General features: G+C 39.8%; 1 protein-coding gene across 1 annotated transcript in view; it reads right to left on the reverse strand.

Annotated features, from left to right (window-relative positions):
• Window positions 1-18235, reverse strand: part of LOC109425318 (anosmin-1) — a 50543-nt gene that overhangs the window by 14471 nt on the left and 17837 nt on the right. The window contains exons 2-6 of the mRNA XM_029860091.2: window positions 13865-14077; window positions 5680-6241; window positions 5399-5616; window positions 5151-5341; window positions 4891-5089 (exon numbers count right to left, since the gene is read on the reverse strand). Coding sequence (XP_029715951.2) covers window positions 4891-5089; window positions 5151-5341; window positions 5399-5616; window positions 5680-6241; window positions 13865-14077 — 1383 coding nt within the window. The remainder of the gene's footprint in view (window positions 1-4890; window positions 5090-5150; window positions 5342-5398; window positions 5617-5679; window positions 6242-13864; window positions 14078-18235) is intronic.

Below are 18235 nucleotides of genomic sequence, written 5' to 3' on the forward strand. Positions count from 1 at the left end.
TACTTTCAGAAATGCTTTTGATTCTTCCAGGGATTTTTCTCAAGACTCATCCAGGAGATCCTCTAGAGTTTTTATTCATGGATTATTCTAGAAATTTATCATGATATTACTCCTGGAGCTCCCCTTGGCCAAATTCCAGCCGAAGAAATCCCAATATAAATCTCTTCTAGAGGATACCCCAAACGAATTAATTTCGGGAATAGCTGGAATTTCCAGAGTAATCGTAGAAGGTATTACTAGAAAAATCTCTAGTGATTAATTAATGTAATTAATTAGAAGGCACAGAATATTGCTAATTGTCAAATTGAGAGATGGGTGGGATTCGAACCCACGACTCCTTGTTCGCTAGACCGCAGTATGGCCATTTCTTTGCGAGTTCCTTCAGCATGTTTTTTTTTTAATTTCTGCGGTAGTTTGATTGGAATTTAATTTATTTTATTTCTTTGGATTTTTTATAATTTCAATGGCTATTCTTCTAAAATTATTTTAGCAATTTTTTCAGTTTTTTTTCTAATTTCTACTAAAGAGCTACTGGAGAATTCTTGAAGCAATACTTGAAGAAATTTTCGATGGAGGAACAACGGAATTAATTTTCCAGCTGAAGTGAATCTAAAGTGTTGTTTTGACGATATTCGGAAAGAAATTTGTCGAACAATTTACACAAGAACCCACGAAAAAACCAAGGTTTAACTAAGAAATTCAAGAAATAACCACGTATTGTGGAAAATCCCTTAGGTTTTTTAACGGGTAGGCACATGAATTTCTGGAGAAATTCACTAAGGAACTCCTGAAGGAATTACCGAAAGATTCTCGAAAGAACTCCCAAGCAATTCCTGAAGAAATTTCTATTAAAACTTCTGGAGTAATTCTCGAAGGGGTTCCTATAGAAAATCTTCCTTAGAGAATTCTCAAAGATGCTCCTGAATAATTTCCTGTGCGAGCTCCTGAAACGTGCTGATTGGTTGGCGCCTTTTTCACTCTTTAAACAACATTATGCCAGCAGATAATAACCCAAGGAACAGAAGTTGCTGAACAACAGTTTCCTAAGCTAAAGTTTGCTTAAGAGTGGTTTGTTTCACTTTTATACAGCAAAAATGTCGGTTGGGAATAAGAAGAAACCTTTCCCCCAATGAACCACGAACCAGATTTACGAGGAAAGATGCATTCAGCGCTTTTTTGAACAACAATTGAACAACAATTGAAAAGGCCGCATCAACATTTTGTAAACAAACATGTTTCTTTCGACTTGAGGCCTTCTGAACTCCACCCACACACCTCTTCACCACTAACAGAAAGCGCAAACATCAAACTTTCTGATAGTGGTGGTGAGATGCGTGGGTGGATGCCAGAAGGCCTCAAGTCGACTGAAACGTGTTTATTTACGCAATGTTGATGCGGCCTTTTCAATTGTTGGTCGTGAAATATAGTATTCTACAAAGTGGAAAGCAAGGACAACTTTTGTACAATGTATTTAGTTATTCTTGCAAATAAAAAAGTTTGGTTTCCTATTTCTTCGAAAATATGGATCACCCTAATTATCATGCACATTGTAAAGAGGGTCTTATTATTAGGGACAAATTTGTAGAAGACCATATGTATTTGTCTAAAAAAATCATTTGAAGACGCAGCATACATCTTTCCTCGTAAATCGGGTTGTTAGACCACTGTGCAGCGGTCTAACAAGACTGATAACGCTACTTGTTGCTTGCTCACTCAAAAAAACGTTGAGTTACACTTTCAGCTCGTTTAACTCAACGAATCTCTAGATTTGTGCTCGCAAAAGCTTGATGCAAGATGCATTATTAAGAGAAAGAGAACACAAGCGATCTTCACCTCAAGTAAAATTTCTCCAGGAATTGTTTTGAAAAGCTCTTTGGGAAACTATTGTGGTTTTCCTTCGGGAATTCTTTTGGAAAATTCTCCAGAAATTCATATGGCAATCCGTCTGAGTGAATTTAAGGGATTTTCTCCAATAGTTACTATTTGAATTCCTTGGAGGTTGGAAATTCTGTCGGGAGTTCTTGCAGAAATTTCTCCAGGAGTTACTTTGAAAACATCTCCCAAATACCAGTTGGCAATCCGTTATTTCTGATGTTCCATCGGAAACTTTCCAAGTTTTGCTTTGGGATTCTCCAAGAGTTCTTTCGAGTATTCTTTTTGGAGATTCTTGGAGACTTTTTCAAGGATTTTTTCAAATTTCGGCGGGAGTTCTGTGGATAAATTTCTCAAAAGCCATCGAATATTTTCCACGATTTATTTTCCGAGAATTCCTCCAAGTGTTCTTCCGGAAATTTCTTCAGGAATTTCTTCGAGAATACTCCAAGAGTATTTTCGAAAATACTCCCAGGATTACACTCTGTAATCCTTTCCGACAGTTCCTTCGAGAACACTTTGGGTAATTTCTACTGTTACGATATTATAAGATGTTTTTATCCGAAGGTTTCTTTGTAGATTCTCAAAAATGATTCTTCTCAAATTTCGAGAATTCCTTCCGGAATGCGGGAATTCCTTCAAGGTTATCTTTGTGAATTCGATCAAGAGTTCTTTGAAAAAGAATAAGTTCGTTTGGGGCTTCTCCAGAAGTTCGTTCTGAAATTTGTTTAAGAATTTCTTCTGGAATTTGGGAACTTCCCCGGTTACGTTGAATTGATTATTTTTAGAAAATACAAATCCGGTACATATTATACCATTGATGAGAATTCTTCAAAAAAAAATATTCGTTTCATCAGAAGTACTTCCAGAAGTTTTTCCAAAGTCACTTAAGGGTATCTTGAAGTGACGGGCTTGGTGGTCTAGTGGCTACAGCTTCTGATTCGTATGCAGAAGGTCATGGGTTCAATCCCTGGCCCGTCCCTTTCGTCCTACTTTGTATCTTTCTTTCTAGTGAAAACTCTCTCTCTCTCTTCTCTACATATACAGCTCATGTATATTCATATGTTCATAGCCATCGCTAGAACCAGAAACGAATTGAAAAAGTCGTTTCCCTTCCTTCCAATTTCTACTGCACAGTGTCTAATAAAGCCTGCAAGTTATGCAACCAAAGCGAACTGTGCCATTTGACCTTCATATTCACCACACAATCTATCAGCTTACGATACGAACACTATCCATGGATCGCATCACCGACCCAACGGTGACTCTCAGAACTCCCATCCTTACTAACAAACACCCCAGTCCGTGTGGGTTGTGGGGACGTAGAGGTGCTCTCGATCTCTAGTAGCAACAACCAGTACACTCTAACATTCCTTTGCCTTCGCAGCTGACTATAAGGACTTGACCGGCGTCGTTATTGATCAAAAATGCATAAGCTGCTAAATTGCACTTTGAGAATAAGTGGAATGTCCCAGCCTCTTATTCAGTTGAATCTTTGTGCTATTAGGACCTGTTCAGAAAAATCACGGAGGAGCAACCATTGACATGTATAGTCAGAATTGATCGTTGATCGAGTAACTTAAGGGTATCTTGCAGTTATTTCAGTATTTTTTCGAAGAATTCCTTCATGAGGTCCTTGACGAAGTCCTGCTGGGTTCCTACAATATTCTATCCAAAAGTTCTTTTGAAGGATTTTCTTCACGAGTTACATGAGAATTTTCTAGGAGTTATTTTGAGAATTTCTGTAGAAATATTTGATTTGTCTTTATTAAAGAGACTTTCAGCCCTTGGCCAATCTGTAGAAATATTTCATCAGCACTCATCATCTAGCTAGAGGGACTATAACTCGGACTAGGAGCAATTAGTACAGGACCTGGCGTCCAGTTGAGAAGAATGGTGCATTCGGCGTAGTTTCATTGCTCCATTGAATTGTAGCCCTCCAAGTCTTCATATGAGTAAAATCCACAAAAATATATTATGTATAGATAATTTTCGTTGGGAAGCAAATAAACGGTGTGTGACGCAGACACATGGAACATAAGTTGTACTTAGAAGCGAATATTGTGGAACGTATAAAATATGTTTTCTTCGAATTTCGACTGTTGATGATTATGTGGAGAGGTACAATGGCGTTCAGTATTTGGCGTTTCAGTCCTCCCAACGTATAAAATATGGTAGGCTTCATTGGGCTGGTCATGAAATGCACATGACAGAAAAAAAATTGCTAAAGCAACGTTCAGCAAGACAGCAGGTAGAGGTCGACGACTTCGTGCATGGCCGCAAAAACGCTGTCAGCACTCGGTGGAAGAAGATCTGGGAACCCTAAAAGTTCGGGCACACTGGAGAAACATCACTCATGGCCGGGGAAGATGGTGATCTACAATTTATTCGCTCGGCGCTGGAGTTAAGCTAAGCTGTTACCATAGAGGCATCAATGTATAGGACACGGTCTACCGTGATGTTACAACGTTTTGACAGAAAATCCACTATAACTCGTAAATTCCTTGTAAAATTTCCAATAAGTTTAATCTGTTATACTGTTAGTTTTCATCGGAAAAGTATGTTTAAAAATGAGAATTACATCGTTGTAACGTCACGCTACTCATTCCCATATTTAACATACTTTCCCAATGAAAACTAACTGTTAAACAGATCATACTCATTGGAAATTTTACAAGGAATCCGAATATGTAAAAATATTTGAGGGTTTACGGTCGAATTTACGAGTTATAGTGGAAAATCTGACTGAAAAGGCGTCAAAACGTTGTAACGTCACGGTAGAATTAGTTTTGCATGTGCCGGCAGTTTTGCCTTCTATGTTTGTTCTGCTTAAAATGTCTTTGTATGTCATTTTACATTTTGTTTTCTAAACATTTTGCCTGTTTTTATCCTGTCGTTTGTTCTGTATTTTTAGTTTGCCATTTATTTTTTAAGCCCTGTATGTCTAAATTGGGTTTTATATGACATATAAGACATATGCTTTGCATATGTCTGTATCACATTAGGAAATCAACTTACCTTCACCACCACATCGTGCGAGTTGGGGCCCATCGGTTTCGATAGACACTCTCGCGTACCTCGACACAGGTGCAACCGATAGCGTCCACTAGCGTTTCGGTCCGGCCACGTTAGTCTCACAGTGAGGCCAGTTTTGCGAGCGACAAATCTGTGACTAATGCCGAACGCATTGGCGCCAGATTTTGTGCGACGTTGATAGCTGAAAGAACAGGTATAGGTTCAAACTATTGATATCGAAATCTCCAATTCAAAGCAATTACCTGGCATCATTCATCAGCATGTTATCCATGCTGGCTGACTGATTGGTACTTGCGGGATCTACCGTTGTGTTCATCAACTCGCTACAGGCTGCCGACTTCAGCCGTCTCTTGCCGTGAACGCTCACCGCGTGAATTTGAAGATAATAAATACTGTTCGGTTGCAGTCCTCTAATCTCGTAATGCCGGGTTGGCTGCAATTAAAAAAAAACTGTTCTCTGCGATCCGTATATACTTCGGTAAATACTCACCGCCGAAACGGTAGCCATTTCCTTAAACAAGGATGAGTTTCCGGCCCGTGCCGCCCCTCCGGTAGAATTCAAGTACAAACTCCAGCTGATCTTGTATTTCTCAACTGGAAGATCCGATCGCGGTAGCCCCCACATTATTTTCCTACTGTACAGCCCATTGGCGCCCGGCACCAGTGGTCCCAAGGTGAGATTCTTTGGAGGTTGCGGAGGATTCGGTTCTGCGAAACAATACGGGAATAATTAGAAACTTTCCTAGATCTTACCAGAAAAAAAACACTCACTTCTACTCAGTTGAAACTCCTTGGAGATAGCGGAATATCCGCGGGTACCCTTCTCGTTGACGGCGGCCACTCGTACCTGGTACCATCGGCCGGGCTTTAGCTTCAGTTCCCCAACGAACCTCTTCAAGTTGCCCATCCGCTTGATCTCGTAGACCATGGTCGCTTTGTGGTTCTGCCAGTCGTTTTCCATTTTTCGTTCGGCAAAGTTTATGCCGATGTGATGTCGTGATTCCACCACGTAGTACGTGGCGCTTGAGTCTTCCTCCTCCATGGCCAGCTCCCACTGGATTTCGGCCATACGGATGCTACGGCCGGCTTCGCGAAGAATTACGTGCACCGGAACTGGTGGTAGTCCTTGCACTTTGTTCAAACCGATTGGGTTTTGGCAGCTCATACCGCAGGAGTGGGGACAACATTTCTCTACCCCAGGGCAGTGATAGTCCGTACTCTGGCATGTATCGAGACAGATCGCTTCAAGTCGGTTCTGTGGGTCCCTTGGGCAATCGCCGTACTTCTTGTAGGATGAATTCTCCAGGTAGTCCCGGATGCAGGTGCTTTCGCACTGTGAAGTATTGAGTTTATTAGATAAGCACTGTAGGTATTGGTCACAATCATTACGGCAGTTTGATGGATTTCAACAGACATATCAATTTAGTTAATGGTGGTCGAGATGCTTCCACAACTTATCTATTTCGTTTTTTTATGTATCAAGTTCAAGTTCCCGTTCAAAATATTTATGTATATATAAAAAACAATTCGCAAGTTTTTTTATTTTTTTTTTCTATCTTTCTTGAATGAAAATTGTATGAACATAACAGACACGAATCAAATCAGACGTTCTATTCACAAGTTCTGCGTAGCTCCACCGTGTAGCTGCCAGCTTAGAATAGTTCTACGGAGTACCTGTTCTGGTGGTAAGAGTCCACCAAACAGGGTAACCTCAATTCAAGGTGATAAGCGGCTCGTGCCGAGGAACTAATGATCGAGGGGGAGCAAAAGGTGCTCGATCGTTAACAGAGTTTGTAGTGCACCTGGGTCCTTCTCTCCTCTCAGTAATTCTTTCCAACCCGCGTTAATGCAGAGTTCTGGCGTGGTGAACCTTTTTTCGTACTAGTCGTGTGAATCCCAAATGATCTTAAATAAAGTTCAAAAACAATTTGTTGGAGTAGTGGTGAGGTTTATCCCTTCGCAGAAGTGGATTAGTTAGATCTCCGTCAAGGAAAGCAGAGACAATAAGAGGTAGCTGTGCGCGTATTGCCAGCGTAGGAAACCACATTTCCTCCCTGGTAATCGTGTCAGTGGAGGTTATGGACGAAGCGTGGTTGATGAGGGCCATCACCAAGAACAGTAATGAACTTTCTACCATAAAGTTGCTGCGCTTTGCTTTGTGTCCTCGAAGTCGAACATCAGCAAGAACCTTAAGCAGGCCTTGTTGAGACTTCGTAGGTCATCGGTGACGACCAAGCAGAACCTTGATAATCTCATGGCAACAGCGACATGAGCCTGTGAAGCTGAAGGTGTTGAAATCTACTCCGACGGAGGCCTTCACATTCGTGGGCAGCACGAAGAGTATGCCAGACACAATTGCTTAAGACAAGCAGTCACAGAAGCGTGCGTGGCAGCCGTCAGGTGAGGAGCTACCAGGCGGCACACACAAGACCAGGACTCCTGGTCCAGGAGGTTGTTAAACCCGAGAGGGAAGGACAGTTTCGGATCGAAGAAAGCGGGGGGTTACAAGCTTTGTAGATCCTCAGCTTCCACAGGATAAGGCGAGTCAGGGGGCGGACGCTTCAGGTTGAGGGCCCACGAAGAACACGAAGAAAAAGAAGAGGAAATAGACAGAAGAACATGAGCGCAGGGACACCACGTTAGGGGCTGTCCATTAATTACGTAAGGGTTTTCGGGGGGAGGGGGGGTTTGAGAAATCTTACGTGCCATACAAAAATATTTGGGTTCTCATACAAAAAATCTTACAAGGGGGGGTGGGGGTGTCGAAAAATCATGAAAATCCCCTTACGTAATAAATGGACAGCCCCTTATGGAAAAGTAAGACGGCAGGTGCCAATTGTAAAAAGGGTGAGGTCCTTGATGAGGAGGCTCTCACCGCGGAAGCGACTCTATAGGTATAAACAACCTGGATGATATTACGGACGCGGAACAGCTTGTAACGGCAGTGCGGCAATAGTTTGACACGCAGATGGCCAGTGACACCCGTTTGACTAAACAAATCTGTTAAGATAGGGAAACTTAAAGTGGACTGTTCGGTATGCCAACGGACGGGGTTTGTTTGCCATCTGGTGGTGTTTGTGTGGTCTTTTTCTGGTCGGCCTCGGTCGGAATTTCGATGGGTCGAGTTGAAGTTTTGGCATTTTGGCATGGTTTGTTGTCGGTTTTGGGGGAAGTGTGAAGTGAAGTGAACAAAAGTTAGCTGGGATTTTTGAACCGCCGCTGCTCCTCCGGGATGAGTCTTCGGGAGCGGCGGTGGGTGGGTGGTGGAAACCCTCCAATACACATTGTGACATGTGACACCAGAGACAAACAGACGTGACAGGTGACGAAATTTTTCAAAAATCGAACACAAATTCGTGACTTTGGTGTCTTCGGCAAAGAAGTTCGGCGGGTGGGGGACTGACAGGGGACGGGTTTCTTGATTGGAAATTCCACCACCAGGCGGCGCTAGGAGGCAAAACATGCTCACGAGCCATCGCATCGTAGGTCCGCGAACAGCAAGCACCCGACTAGAGACCCAAGGTGTCCGGCCTTTTATAGGCCGAAGGCCTTTAGGCCGAATGGTTACTAGGCCGAATTGTCATCAGGATGAATTGCAATTCAGCAGGAAACCGGAAACGGATCTGTGGTTTTTATCTTTTCTAATGTCGCATCACTCGCTTATAGTGAATCCCAAATCAACCCATTCCAAATATCCAACTCCTTGACACCTATGGGGGCGCCGGTGAGTCGCTGGCCTTTCATAAAGTAGGTGTCATATCATCACATCCTTTCCTATCCTCGTAACGGAGAAGATGGGCGTGGCCGGCAATGGATGTTTTCATGTCTTTTTCTCCAACTTCTAATTGGATAGCTATTCCTTCCCAAATAGCATTCCATAAGCAATTAGAATAGGAGCATTAAGGTTTTAACATGACAACTTTCAGTATGCAATCTACGAATTACTCCGTTACCACGCAACGCAACGCAACGCAATGCCGTTTCAACGGCTATCACCCACATCGCCTTGAAACTTTAGATGAGGTGGCGCGTGGTGTTGGAGAATGGCTTGTGCAGACGGTAACAAGGGTTCGAAGCCGGCTTCGTATGTCATACCGGTACCCTGCGGTCGAAATCGACCCTTACAGCGATTAAGTGGCAATGGTAGCGTTGCTGTCACGACGTCGCACGGTGGTGGGTCTCTATGCAAAGGTCAGTCAAAACATGGAGAGCATGTAAAAAGTAATCAATGGTCCACTGCACGAATTTGTGCTGGCCTGCTTACTCTCACAGAAAATTTGACGTTTGAGCGGTGCCGACACCTCTCAAACGTCAAATTTCGTGTGAGAGTAAGCAGGCCAGTATAAATTCGTGCAGTGGACCATAATGGATTCCTGCACGAATTTATACTGGCCTGCTTACTCTCACACGAAATTCGACACCGCTCAAACGTCAAATTTTCTGTGGGTGTAAGCAGATCAGCATAAATTCGTACAGTGGACCATAACACAGATAAACTGCCGATCGGGAAAATTTTCTCGACTCCCTGGGCATAGAGTATCATTGTACTTGCCTCACAATATGCAAATCTCGCGCTCAGTATCATACGGGCGTATCTACAATAATCGATTTCTCTTCATCGATTTTCTCTTTGGCAAATAACTTGGCCTGCAAATCATTTTTGATTGTTTTTGTTGTTTTAGATGCTAGTCCTAGTTGTCCTTCACCGGAATATACCGAGAGATCATCCGAATATTGGTCGTATTTTCCGGAATAATGCGAAGAGAAAATCGACGAAGAGAAATCGATCATTGTAGATACGCCTGTATGATACTAAACGCGAGAAATTCAAGCAATGGCAAGCAAAGGAAGCCCTTCAATTAATAACTGCGGAAGTGCTCAAAGAACACTAAGTTGAAGCGAGGCAGGCCAAGTCCCAGTGCGGACGTAGAGCCATAAAGAAGAAGAAGAAAGACAGTGGTAGTCAGCTAGGTAGTCAGCAGACGTCGAACAGGAACAACAATTATGTGAGCGGCGTGAACGGGAGATTTGCGAACTACAGAATATTTGAACTAACCATTAAAAAGAGAAACGGTATGAATGGAGTAGAGTAAGACGTCTGATTGTCTGTGATAAAACTTTTAAAACAAAAATGCTTGCAAGTAGGATTTGGCCCGGTATATGAAGATGATTCTATAACATTTACCAGAAAACCATTTACCCGAAAGACATTTACCCGAAAACCATAAACCAGAATGTAACATATACCCGAATGCCAAATACCCGAATACGACATTTACCCGAATGCGACATTTACCCGAATGTGACATTTACCCGAATGCGACATTTACCCGAATGCGACAGTTACCCGAATAGTGTTGTACTCCGCACAAATCATGGTTTTGTAAATAAAGTTCATTTATTTTGTTCAATGTAATAATTCTACTTATAATTTTTGTATTGCGGCTCAAACAAGCAATTTGAATGTCAAGTTCCTCAACAACACATTTTATTAAATTTTCTGCGCGATAGGAATTCACAGGGCAAATGCCTGAATAAAACTAATCACTGCAGCTTACTATTGTTTTTGTTAACGCTGTTAGCATTCTCTCTAGAGATTTACCCTTCTTTGATTTGTAAGCTGTTCTTTCGACAGACAAGCAAAGAACAGTTTATGATTTATAAAAGGGGAAATCTCTGTTTATAGGTAGAATGGTCATAAGACCGAATAGATTAGAGAACAGCCCTAGGAAAATCAACATATTGTTAGAAAAATGAATCGTTGATAGAAAAGTTTGATGTTTATTCACCAAACAGAACATCTTGTTTTTTAAAGAAGGAAACAAAGTTAGATTACATAGATTTGGAATCCATCAGTCAATCCTAAGAGTGTTTTTTAAAAGAACATCCTATTATCGAAAAAAGGACAAAACTCATATACATTAAGTAGTTCAAACGCCAATAAAATATGCAACAGTAAAACTCGAAAGAATAGCCTTTGAAGAGAAGAAGGAAAAATCTCCGAAGGATTGGTAATAGGTAATATTCGAATGTTCAAATATGCTACAGCTTTCAATTTATTCCAAACTGCTTGGTGATAATTAAGCATTCATCCTCATGACTTTCGCCTAAATGATTTTTGGCCGAACGTTTGTCTGGACGTTTTGTCATCAAAAAGCCAGCTAGTTAACAAGGTCTGGAGCAAGAATCCGGAATCAAATGAGTTATGATGAAAACAAACTTTGTGGGGGTATGGTTATTTGTCTATTTGAAAGAACAGTCAACATTTGAAATAAGAGAACATTTCAGATTAAACTACTAATGGCTTCAATAATAACTTCGAAAGAACAGCCATAGCTTGAATAAAGGGGTATTCACAAATAAAAACTTCAAAACCTATATTCCAACAGCATTTTACTGCTACAAATAACAGCCAATGATAAAAGGAAGGGAAAATAATTATTAAAAGATGATTTGGGGTCAGCGTTAACAGCAAATGATCAAGTAACTTATAAAAGAACACCTTAGTTTCAAAAAGGGCCGGTGAGATAAAACTCAGCTCTCCATGATCCATATTTGAATAGATGTGTACATCGTCTTCGTCCATCCGATATGTACACTAAATATCAGGCAAAATGTTTGAATCTGCAGCTTTTTCTTTCGTCACAGTTTTCTTGAATGCATTGCATTTGCTTCTTACGTTTCCCCAAACTTTTCTTGTTCATGAAACACAACTTTGTTACAGATTATCCCAAGGATTACCCTTTTCTAATTGATAAAGTTTCATCTACTTCTAATAAATTAAATAATCCTTTGATTAAAATTGTATTTTGACCGCCAGTTATTTTTTAATTTATTTATTTATTTATTTATTTATTTATTTATTTATTTATTTATTTATTTATTTATTTATTTATTTATTGTCGTCAATCAAACGTAGACCAATTTCAATACATTTCATGCTTAATATCTATTTAGGGGCTGTCCATAAACCACGTGGTCATGAGGGGGGGGGGGGTTCGGCCAATGACCATTTTGTATGGACGAATAAAATTTTTTGTATGGACTAATGACCACGCGGCGGGGGGGGGGTTTGAGAAGTCCCAAAAAAATGACCACGTGGTTTATGGACGGCCCCTTATACATATTTTATATTTATAATTGTTATTAGCTCAGTTTTTTATCATTAAAGGCCACATCTTTCTGCTATTTTATTTAGCTTCTACGATTTCGAATGTTTTGAAAATGTTTCTTCAACTGCGTTCTAGTCATATTTAGGTCAATCATTTCACAATGCCGATTATAAGTGTACATCATTTGATTTAACGGTCCATATTTTGCATAATCAGCATGATGACGTTCCGCTGTAAACAAATTTCTCTTATGTAGATGCCGGCTGGGAGCATAAAAAATTCAATTTGGACGATAATTCAGGTGAATCAATACGCTGTGAGACAATATCAGTAACAAACGAAACCATAGCGTAATCACGTCGTTCTTTCAATGTCTGAATGTTGATCAGCAAACAACGTGCTTCGTATGAAGGTAGAGGAAATACTGTCCATCCTAACTTACGTAGTGCGTACAATAGAAACTGCTTCTGAATTGACTCTATGCGTTCTTCATGTTTTTTTCATGTAAGGAGACCAAACAACGCTGCAATACTCTGATATTGATCTCACATACGCAATGTATAATGTTTTTATAGTGTATGGATCCTGAAAGTTAGTCCTCCACCAGAGTGCTTGATGAACACTCAGCCTGATGATTATTAGGTCTAAGGAAAGCCGGCTGAATGACACCGGGCCTTAAGGCGAAACTGGATCCATTTCCTCACTTTTTAGTTTTTGATTTTTTTTTTTTATAACATAACGAAGCAATATTTTCAAAATCGGTTTTCGTACACATGTAGAGTATAGATCAAGGTATCTCCTGAATTTTTCCCTGGTGGAAAATGTTTTTCGTTTTTGCAAAAACCATTTTTAAACAAAATATCACAAAAAAAAAGGTTTCTGCAAAAACTAAAAACATTTTCCACCAGGGAAAAATTCTGGAGATACCTTGATCTACACTCTACATGTGCACGAAAACCGATTTTGAAAATATTGCTTCGTTATTTTATTAAAAATTTAAAACCAAAATAATGAGGAAATGCTTCCAGTTTCGCCTTAATGTATTTATTATTGACAAAATCATATGGGGATCAAGTCCACCTTTTTTCATTTTTCGGTTAAATGTCGCATTCGGGTAAATGTCGTATTCGGGTAAATGTCGTATTCGGGCAAGTGTTGTATTCGGGTAAATGTCGCATTCGAATGAATGTCACATTCGGGTATTTGTCGAATTCGGGTAAATGACGTTCGGGTAAATGTCGTTCGAGTAAATGTGTTTCGGGTGAATGGTTTTCGGGTAAATGTTATAGAATCATGTAGATGGGTGGGTGTATGTTACTAGGTATGGATTGTAGCAGCATCTTAAAACTCAATTTATGCTTTTCAGAATCGATAAAGGCAGAAAAATGCGCATTGAATTCAATGTAAGAGGTGCTAGGTTTTCCCATAATCGTCCAAACACCTTAAGGCCGCACGGGACGACGTGTAATTTTTCCTATCTTCCCTCTCTTTCTAACAATTTGACTCGCGATTTTGAAGAAGCAAATATCAATTTCCACTGCACTGACGTAGCTGAAACTTTAGTCGATTGTGCACCACAAGTGAGCAAATGAACGATCAAATTTCTAGTCAATAATATGAAGTAGAAGTTGAGATTTGCATCTTACTAGCAACAGAGCAATGGCGGACGATTCAACCACCGTCCCGTCCGGCCTTAAACAATATATTCCATCAAACTGCCACACAAAACGCATAAAATAAGCCAAAACCAAGGACAAAAACCATCATTTCACGCTAAAACATCAATCACTGGACATCAATCAATTCAGAGAGAGATAGACTGAGTGTGTGTGAGGAAAAAGTACCATCATTTTGTCGTTTGTGTTCGTACATTTGGAACGACACCGAGCTATCAGCAGGTTGTCAGTGTGCCGCCGATTGGCCACCGGCGGTCCCAATCCTCCTGTTCCTCCTCCTCCTCCTACACCGGTTTCTCCGCTGTTCAACAGGGACAAAACATCACCAATCATGTACTGGATTATGATCAATTTCAGCACTCCAATCGTGTAGTACGACATCTGAAAAAGGGGAGAAGGGAGAATAAAATGCATTACTCATTAATCATATAAGTAAAAAGAGGTACAAGTGCTTAGTACAACATAATGCTAAAAGAGGGACGCAAAAATGACAGCGTAATGACAGTCGCCTACGAAAAAGGATGATTGGAAGGGGCGCCACAACTGTTCGACATGTGAATACAAATGTATGCAAACCGATACTTTTAAGCCGCTCTGATTAGCCGTCTTACAGTAGCCTGTACTAATGGGGTCAAGTCAAGGCTTGTGTACGGTGCACTATTGAAGACGAACAAGAACCAGCTAAAAGTGCTCGATCATGTTACGATTTTTCTGTCATAAAGATTGATTGAGGAACTGGTTTACACGGTTGAACTGGGTTTTGAAATTACCAAGAACGGTGAAGTTTACAAATTGAAACGTTTTATATGCAAAAAATAGACTAACATATGTACTTAGTTTTATGAAACTACAAAGCTATGCTTCAAATACTTCCACATAAACCAAAAGAGCAAGAAACCTTAAATAACCTAATAAGAACTCACATTTGAGCAACTTTTAAGCTCCGTGCTCACAAATCGGTTGCGGCAACTACAATGTAGCAAAAGGGTACCAGTTCCCATCAATCTTTCACTCTTATTTTAAGCGCACAATAAAATATGTGCTGACTTGTATAATTGAGTCAGTCAGGTTGTGCTACCGTTCGTTAATGTTCGTTCATGGACCAGACGGACCAGCAGGGGCAGACTACCGGTATTACTCATGCTTACAGGAGAATCGAAGGAATTTTCGCTGTGGGCATTTTGCCGTATTTCAAAACGTCGCGTCGTTGTCTTTCGGAAAAGGAAGAACAATGTGAGTCGTTTCGTGATAAATCTTCTGCCGCGGAAGAATGTCAAGCTGGAGAGTGTTCATATAAAATTTACATCATGGTCAGGTCATATAGAAGATGTATGTAAATACTTGATTTTGTATGATTGAACGAAGCGAATTTTCTGAAAACTGCGTTGATGAAATTTGAAGTCATTAGGGTAATTCGTCAATTGTTGAACGGTTAGTACTGGCATTTTTGTTTTCGTTTGTTTTTCCGTGCATAATTCCACTTTAGTTGAAAAATATCCAGTGATCGTCTAGATCTACTTATTCCTTATACTGCCCATTGGATTTGTATTCGATTAAATTCCATTTTCTAAGAGAAAATAGAACATTTGTATGGGAAGTCTGTAACCCAAATGTTGAACGCTTCCTTAAGCTTGCTCATCCTAATGTTGGACGGTTCTCGCTAATTGTTGAACGGTTGAAGCTTTGTTCGTAATTGATTACGTAGAACTCGACATAAACCTATCATTCACCTGTTTTTATTTTGGGCACCAAACCCAACATAGACTCAACAGTTATCCGATGTGTGTCCAACAGTGGTCCAACATTTGATAAAATTTGATCCGACATTGACCCGACATTCAATATTTTTTCACTCTGGCGGATTCGCTGCCCATTGGAAGAGAGCTCTAGTGGACTGAAAATCGTTTTAAACAGAACCAAATGCAAAAAATGGCTGAAAATGACAGAAGAAAAGAACGCCTTCGAAAGCCCCTGAAATACCCCTGGAAACCCATAGGACCCAGTCAACTTCCTAGAATACCCCTGGAACGACCCTGAAATACTTTGAAAACCCGTGGATCGCTCCTGAAAAAGGTGAAGTGAAAAAAAATCTGGCGGTCATGCAAACATCGTAGGTTATGCTAGTGTTCAACAATTGGATCTTAGCTGCATATTGATAGTGTGATAAGAAAAATATTTTTTTCAAATGAAATTACAATGAAAATGTGATTTTAAACAATGTTAAACTGTTAAGGACATTCTTCCAGTTATTGTAACTATGGTGTGACTTTGATATTTGTGGTCGATTTGCCAGCAAAGCTTATTTCGTAACAGCAATTTCCTAAAATTAATCTTAAGAATTGTGCAGTTTTCGTGTCATCAGCGGTACAAAATTTTCAATCGATATTTTTGACGTAAAATATGTATAATTTTATAACTTTATTAGAGCAATATCATGACACACATGTGTACGCATGTAGATCATACGTTTACGTTGATGGAAAACTACTTAAATAAAATTTTTAATAACATTTTCAAAAACTGTTCAACATTTGGGTAGTGTTCAACAATTGGCGAATTACCCTACTATGGTGAAAATTTGTTCTTGTAGTTGCCAGCTTAGAATATATACGGACCGGCTGTTCTGGGGGTGAAAGTCCACCGAACAGAAAATCCCAATCCAAGGTGTCAGGCGACCCACCTGCTGAAGGATTAATGGTTGAGGGAGTTTAACCTTCGTCGTGCATTAGGGTCATTGTGACCCAAAACGCGATTTCAAACATTAATATCTCTTTTGTTAGTTGACTTATCGTAATGAAACTTCTTAACTTTTAATATTTTGCAGAAATGAGTCTTTGAAAAAAAATCTTAAGGTGAAACCAAAAAGGCACCACAAAAAAAGTTACGAACAATGCATTGGGGTCATTATGACCCAGAAATTCAAACTCTTATAAAATTATGATTTTTTCACCAATTCAAATGACCAAAGCCTTATTTGATACATAATTTCGTCAAGAATGTGTTGATATGTAGAAATGGTGGTTCCGGGAACATTGGCCACCGGGAATCTGATACACAGGGCATCATGTCGAACATGTGGGATAGCACTACATTTTGCCAGTAGTTGTTCAATATCTCCCGTTCTGGACCACTTAGAAGGATACTGTCTTCGGCAAAGTTGCTCAGAAGATTAAGGGCTTTCACATAGGAAACAATTTAGTTCGAACATCACTCACTGCGTGGCGCTAGTGTTCTTATGAGCATCCAGTTTAGTCTGAACGTCGTATATCTCGTGTTCTGGATCACCTAGAAGGATACTGTCTTCGGCAAAGTTGCTCAGAAGACTAAAAGTGTAAATGCTTTTAGTTCGAAAATTACTCACTGCGTCTTGCTAGTGTTGTTAGGAGCTTCCAGTTCAGTCTAAACGTCGTATATCTCGCGCTCTTGACCACTTAGAAGGATACTGTCTTCGGAAAAGTTACTCAGAAGACTCAGAGTTTTGATGATGTGATGCTACACACCAAGACGCTTTCAGCCAAATTTTGCTGAGCTGAAAGATTAATCTTTTTTTGCTGAACTTTCCGCAAAATTTGCTGAGTTGTAACGTTGATGATGATCAGTAGATTTGACTGAACAAATAGGCAAACCTTGCTGAATTTTCGCAAATATTTTGCTAAAACTTTCAACTCGGTAAATTTGAGTAAACATTATTTGGGGTGTATTGTTCTTAGAAGCTGAATGCTTGATATAATCGTTGTGTTTCCATGTTACTATGTTTGTAAAACCTTCCTAGAAGAGAAGAAGCTTTCACATTGAAAGTTTATTTAAAAATTCGCTCACAACGTGGTACTTGTGTTCTTTGGATTGGAGGTGTCAGTTTGATCTCGGTGTCAAGTAGTTTATTCGGAAATTTCTTTTTTTTTCAGTTATATCTTCGGATATCTGTGCAGCCATTTCTTAAGGATTTTTTTTTGAAAATCGGTTCTAAAATTAGTTTGAATGTTCCTTCGGGGATTTCTTTGAGATTTTTTAAACCTGCTATATTATGATCTTGTACCGACTTTTCGAACCCTCTAAGCAAAATACCCTCTACGAATGAGTGATGTCAAAGGATAAGCAAAATATGACGGAATTAAAAGGTACGAAACTGATTACACTCATTCGTAGCCTGCTAAATTATTTTTGGAATTTTTTTGCCAATTCTTTTGGAAACTGTTTTAGCGACAATTGAACTCGCAATTTCTTTGGTGAAAGTTTTCAAGATTTTTTTAGGAACTTATGTAACAAATGCTTCGGCAATGGCTTTGTGGACTTGTTTAGAAATTTCTTCTACGGAAAATTCTTCGGGAATCCCATCTGAAAGTTCTTTTTGTTTTTTTTTTACAATTTATTTGGAAAACTCCAACTTAGTAATGGCTGTATAAATTCACTCATTCGATAAAACAGAATACTTCGGTGAAGTTGTTGCAAATTGAATCCTCTATTAGGGAAAAATGGGAATATTTGTATTTAGGCCTTCATTGATAACCTAGAACATCCTGAACACCATGAAATATAAGT

The sequence above is a fragment of the Aedes albopictus genome, chromosome 1 (assembly GCF_035046485.1).
Source record: "Aedes albopictus strain Foshan chromosome 1, AalbF5, whole genome shotgun sequence".
Classification (NCBI taxonomy): Eukaryota; Metazoa; Arthropoda; class Insecta; order Diptera; family Culicidae; genus Aedes; species Aedes albopictus.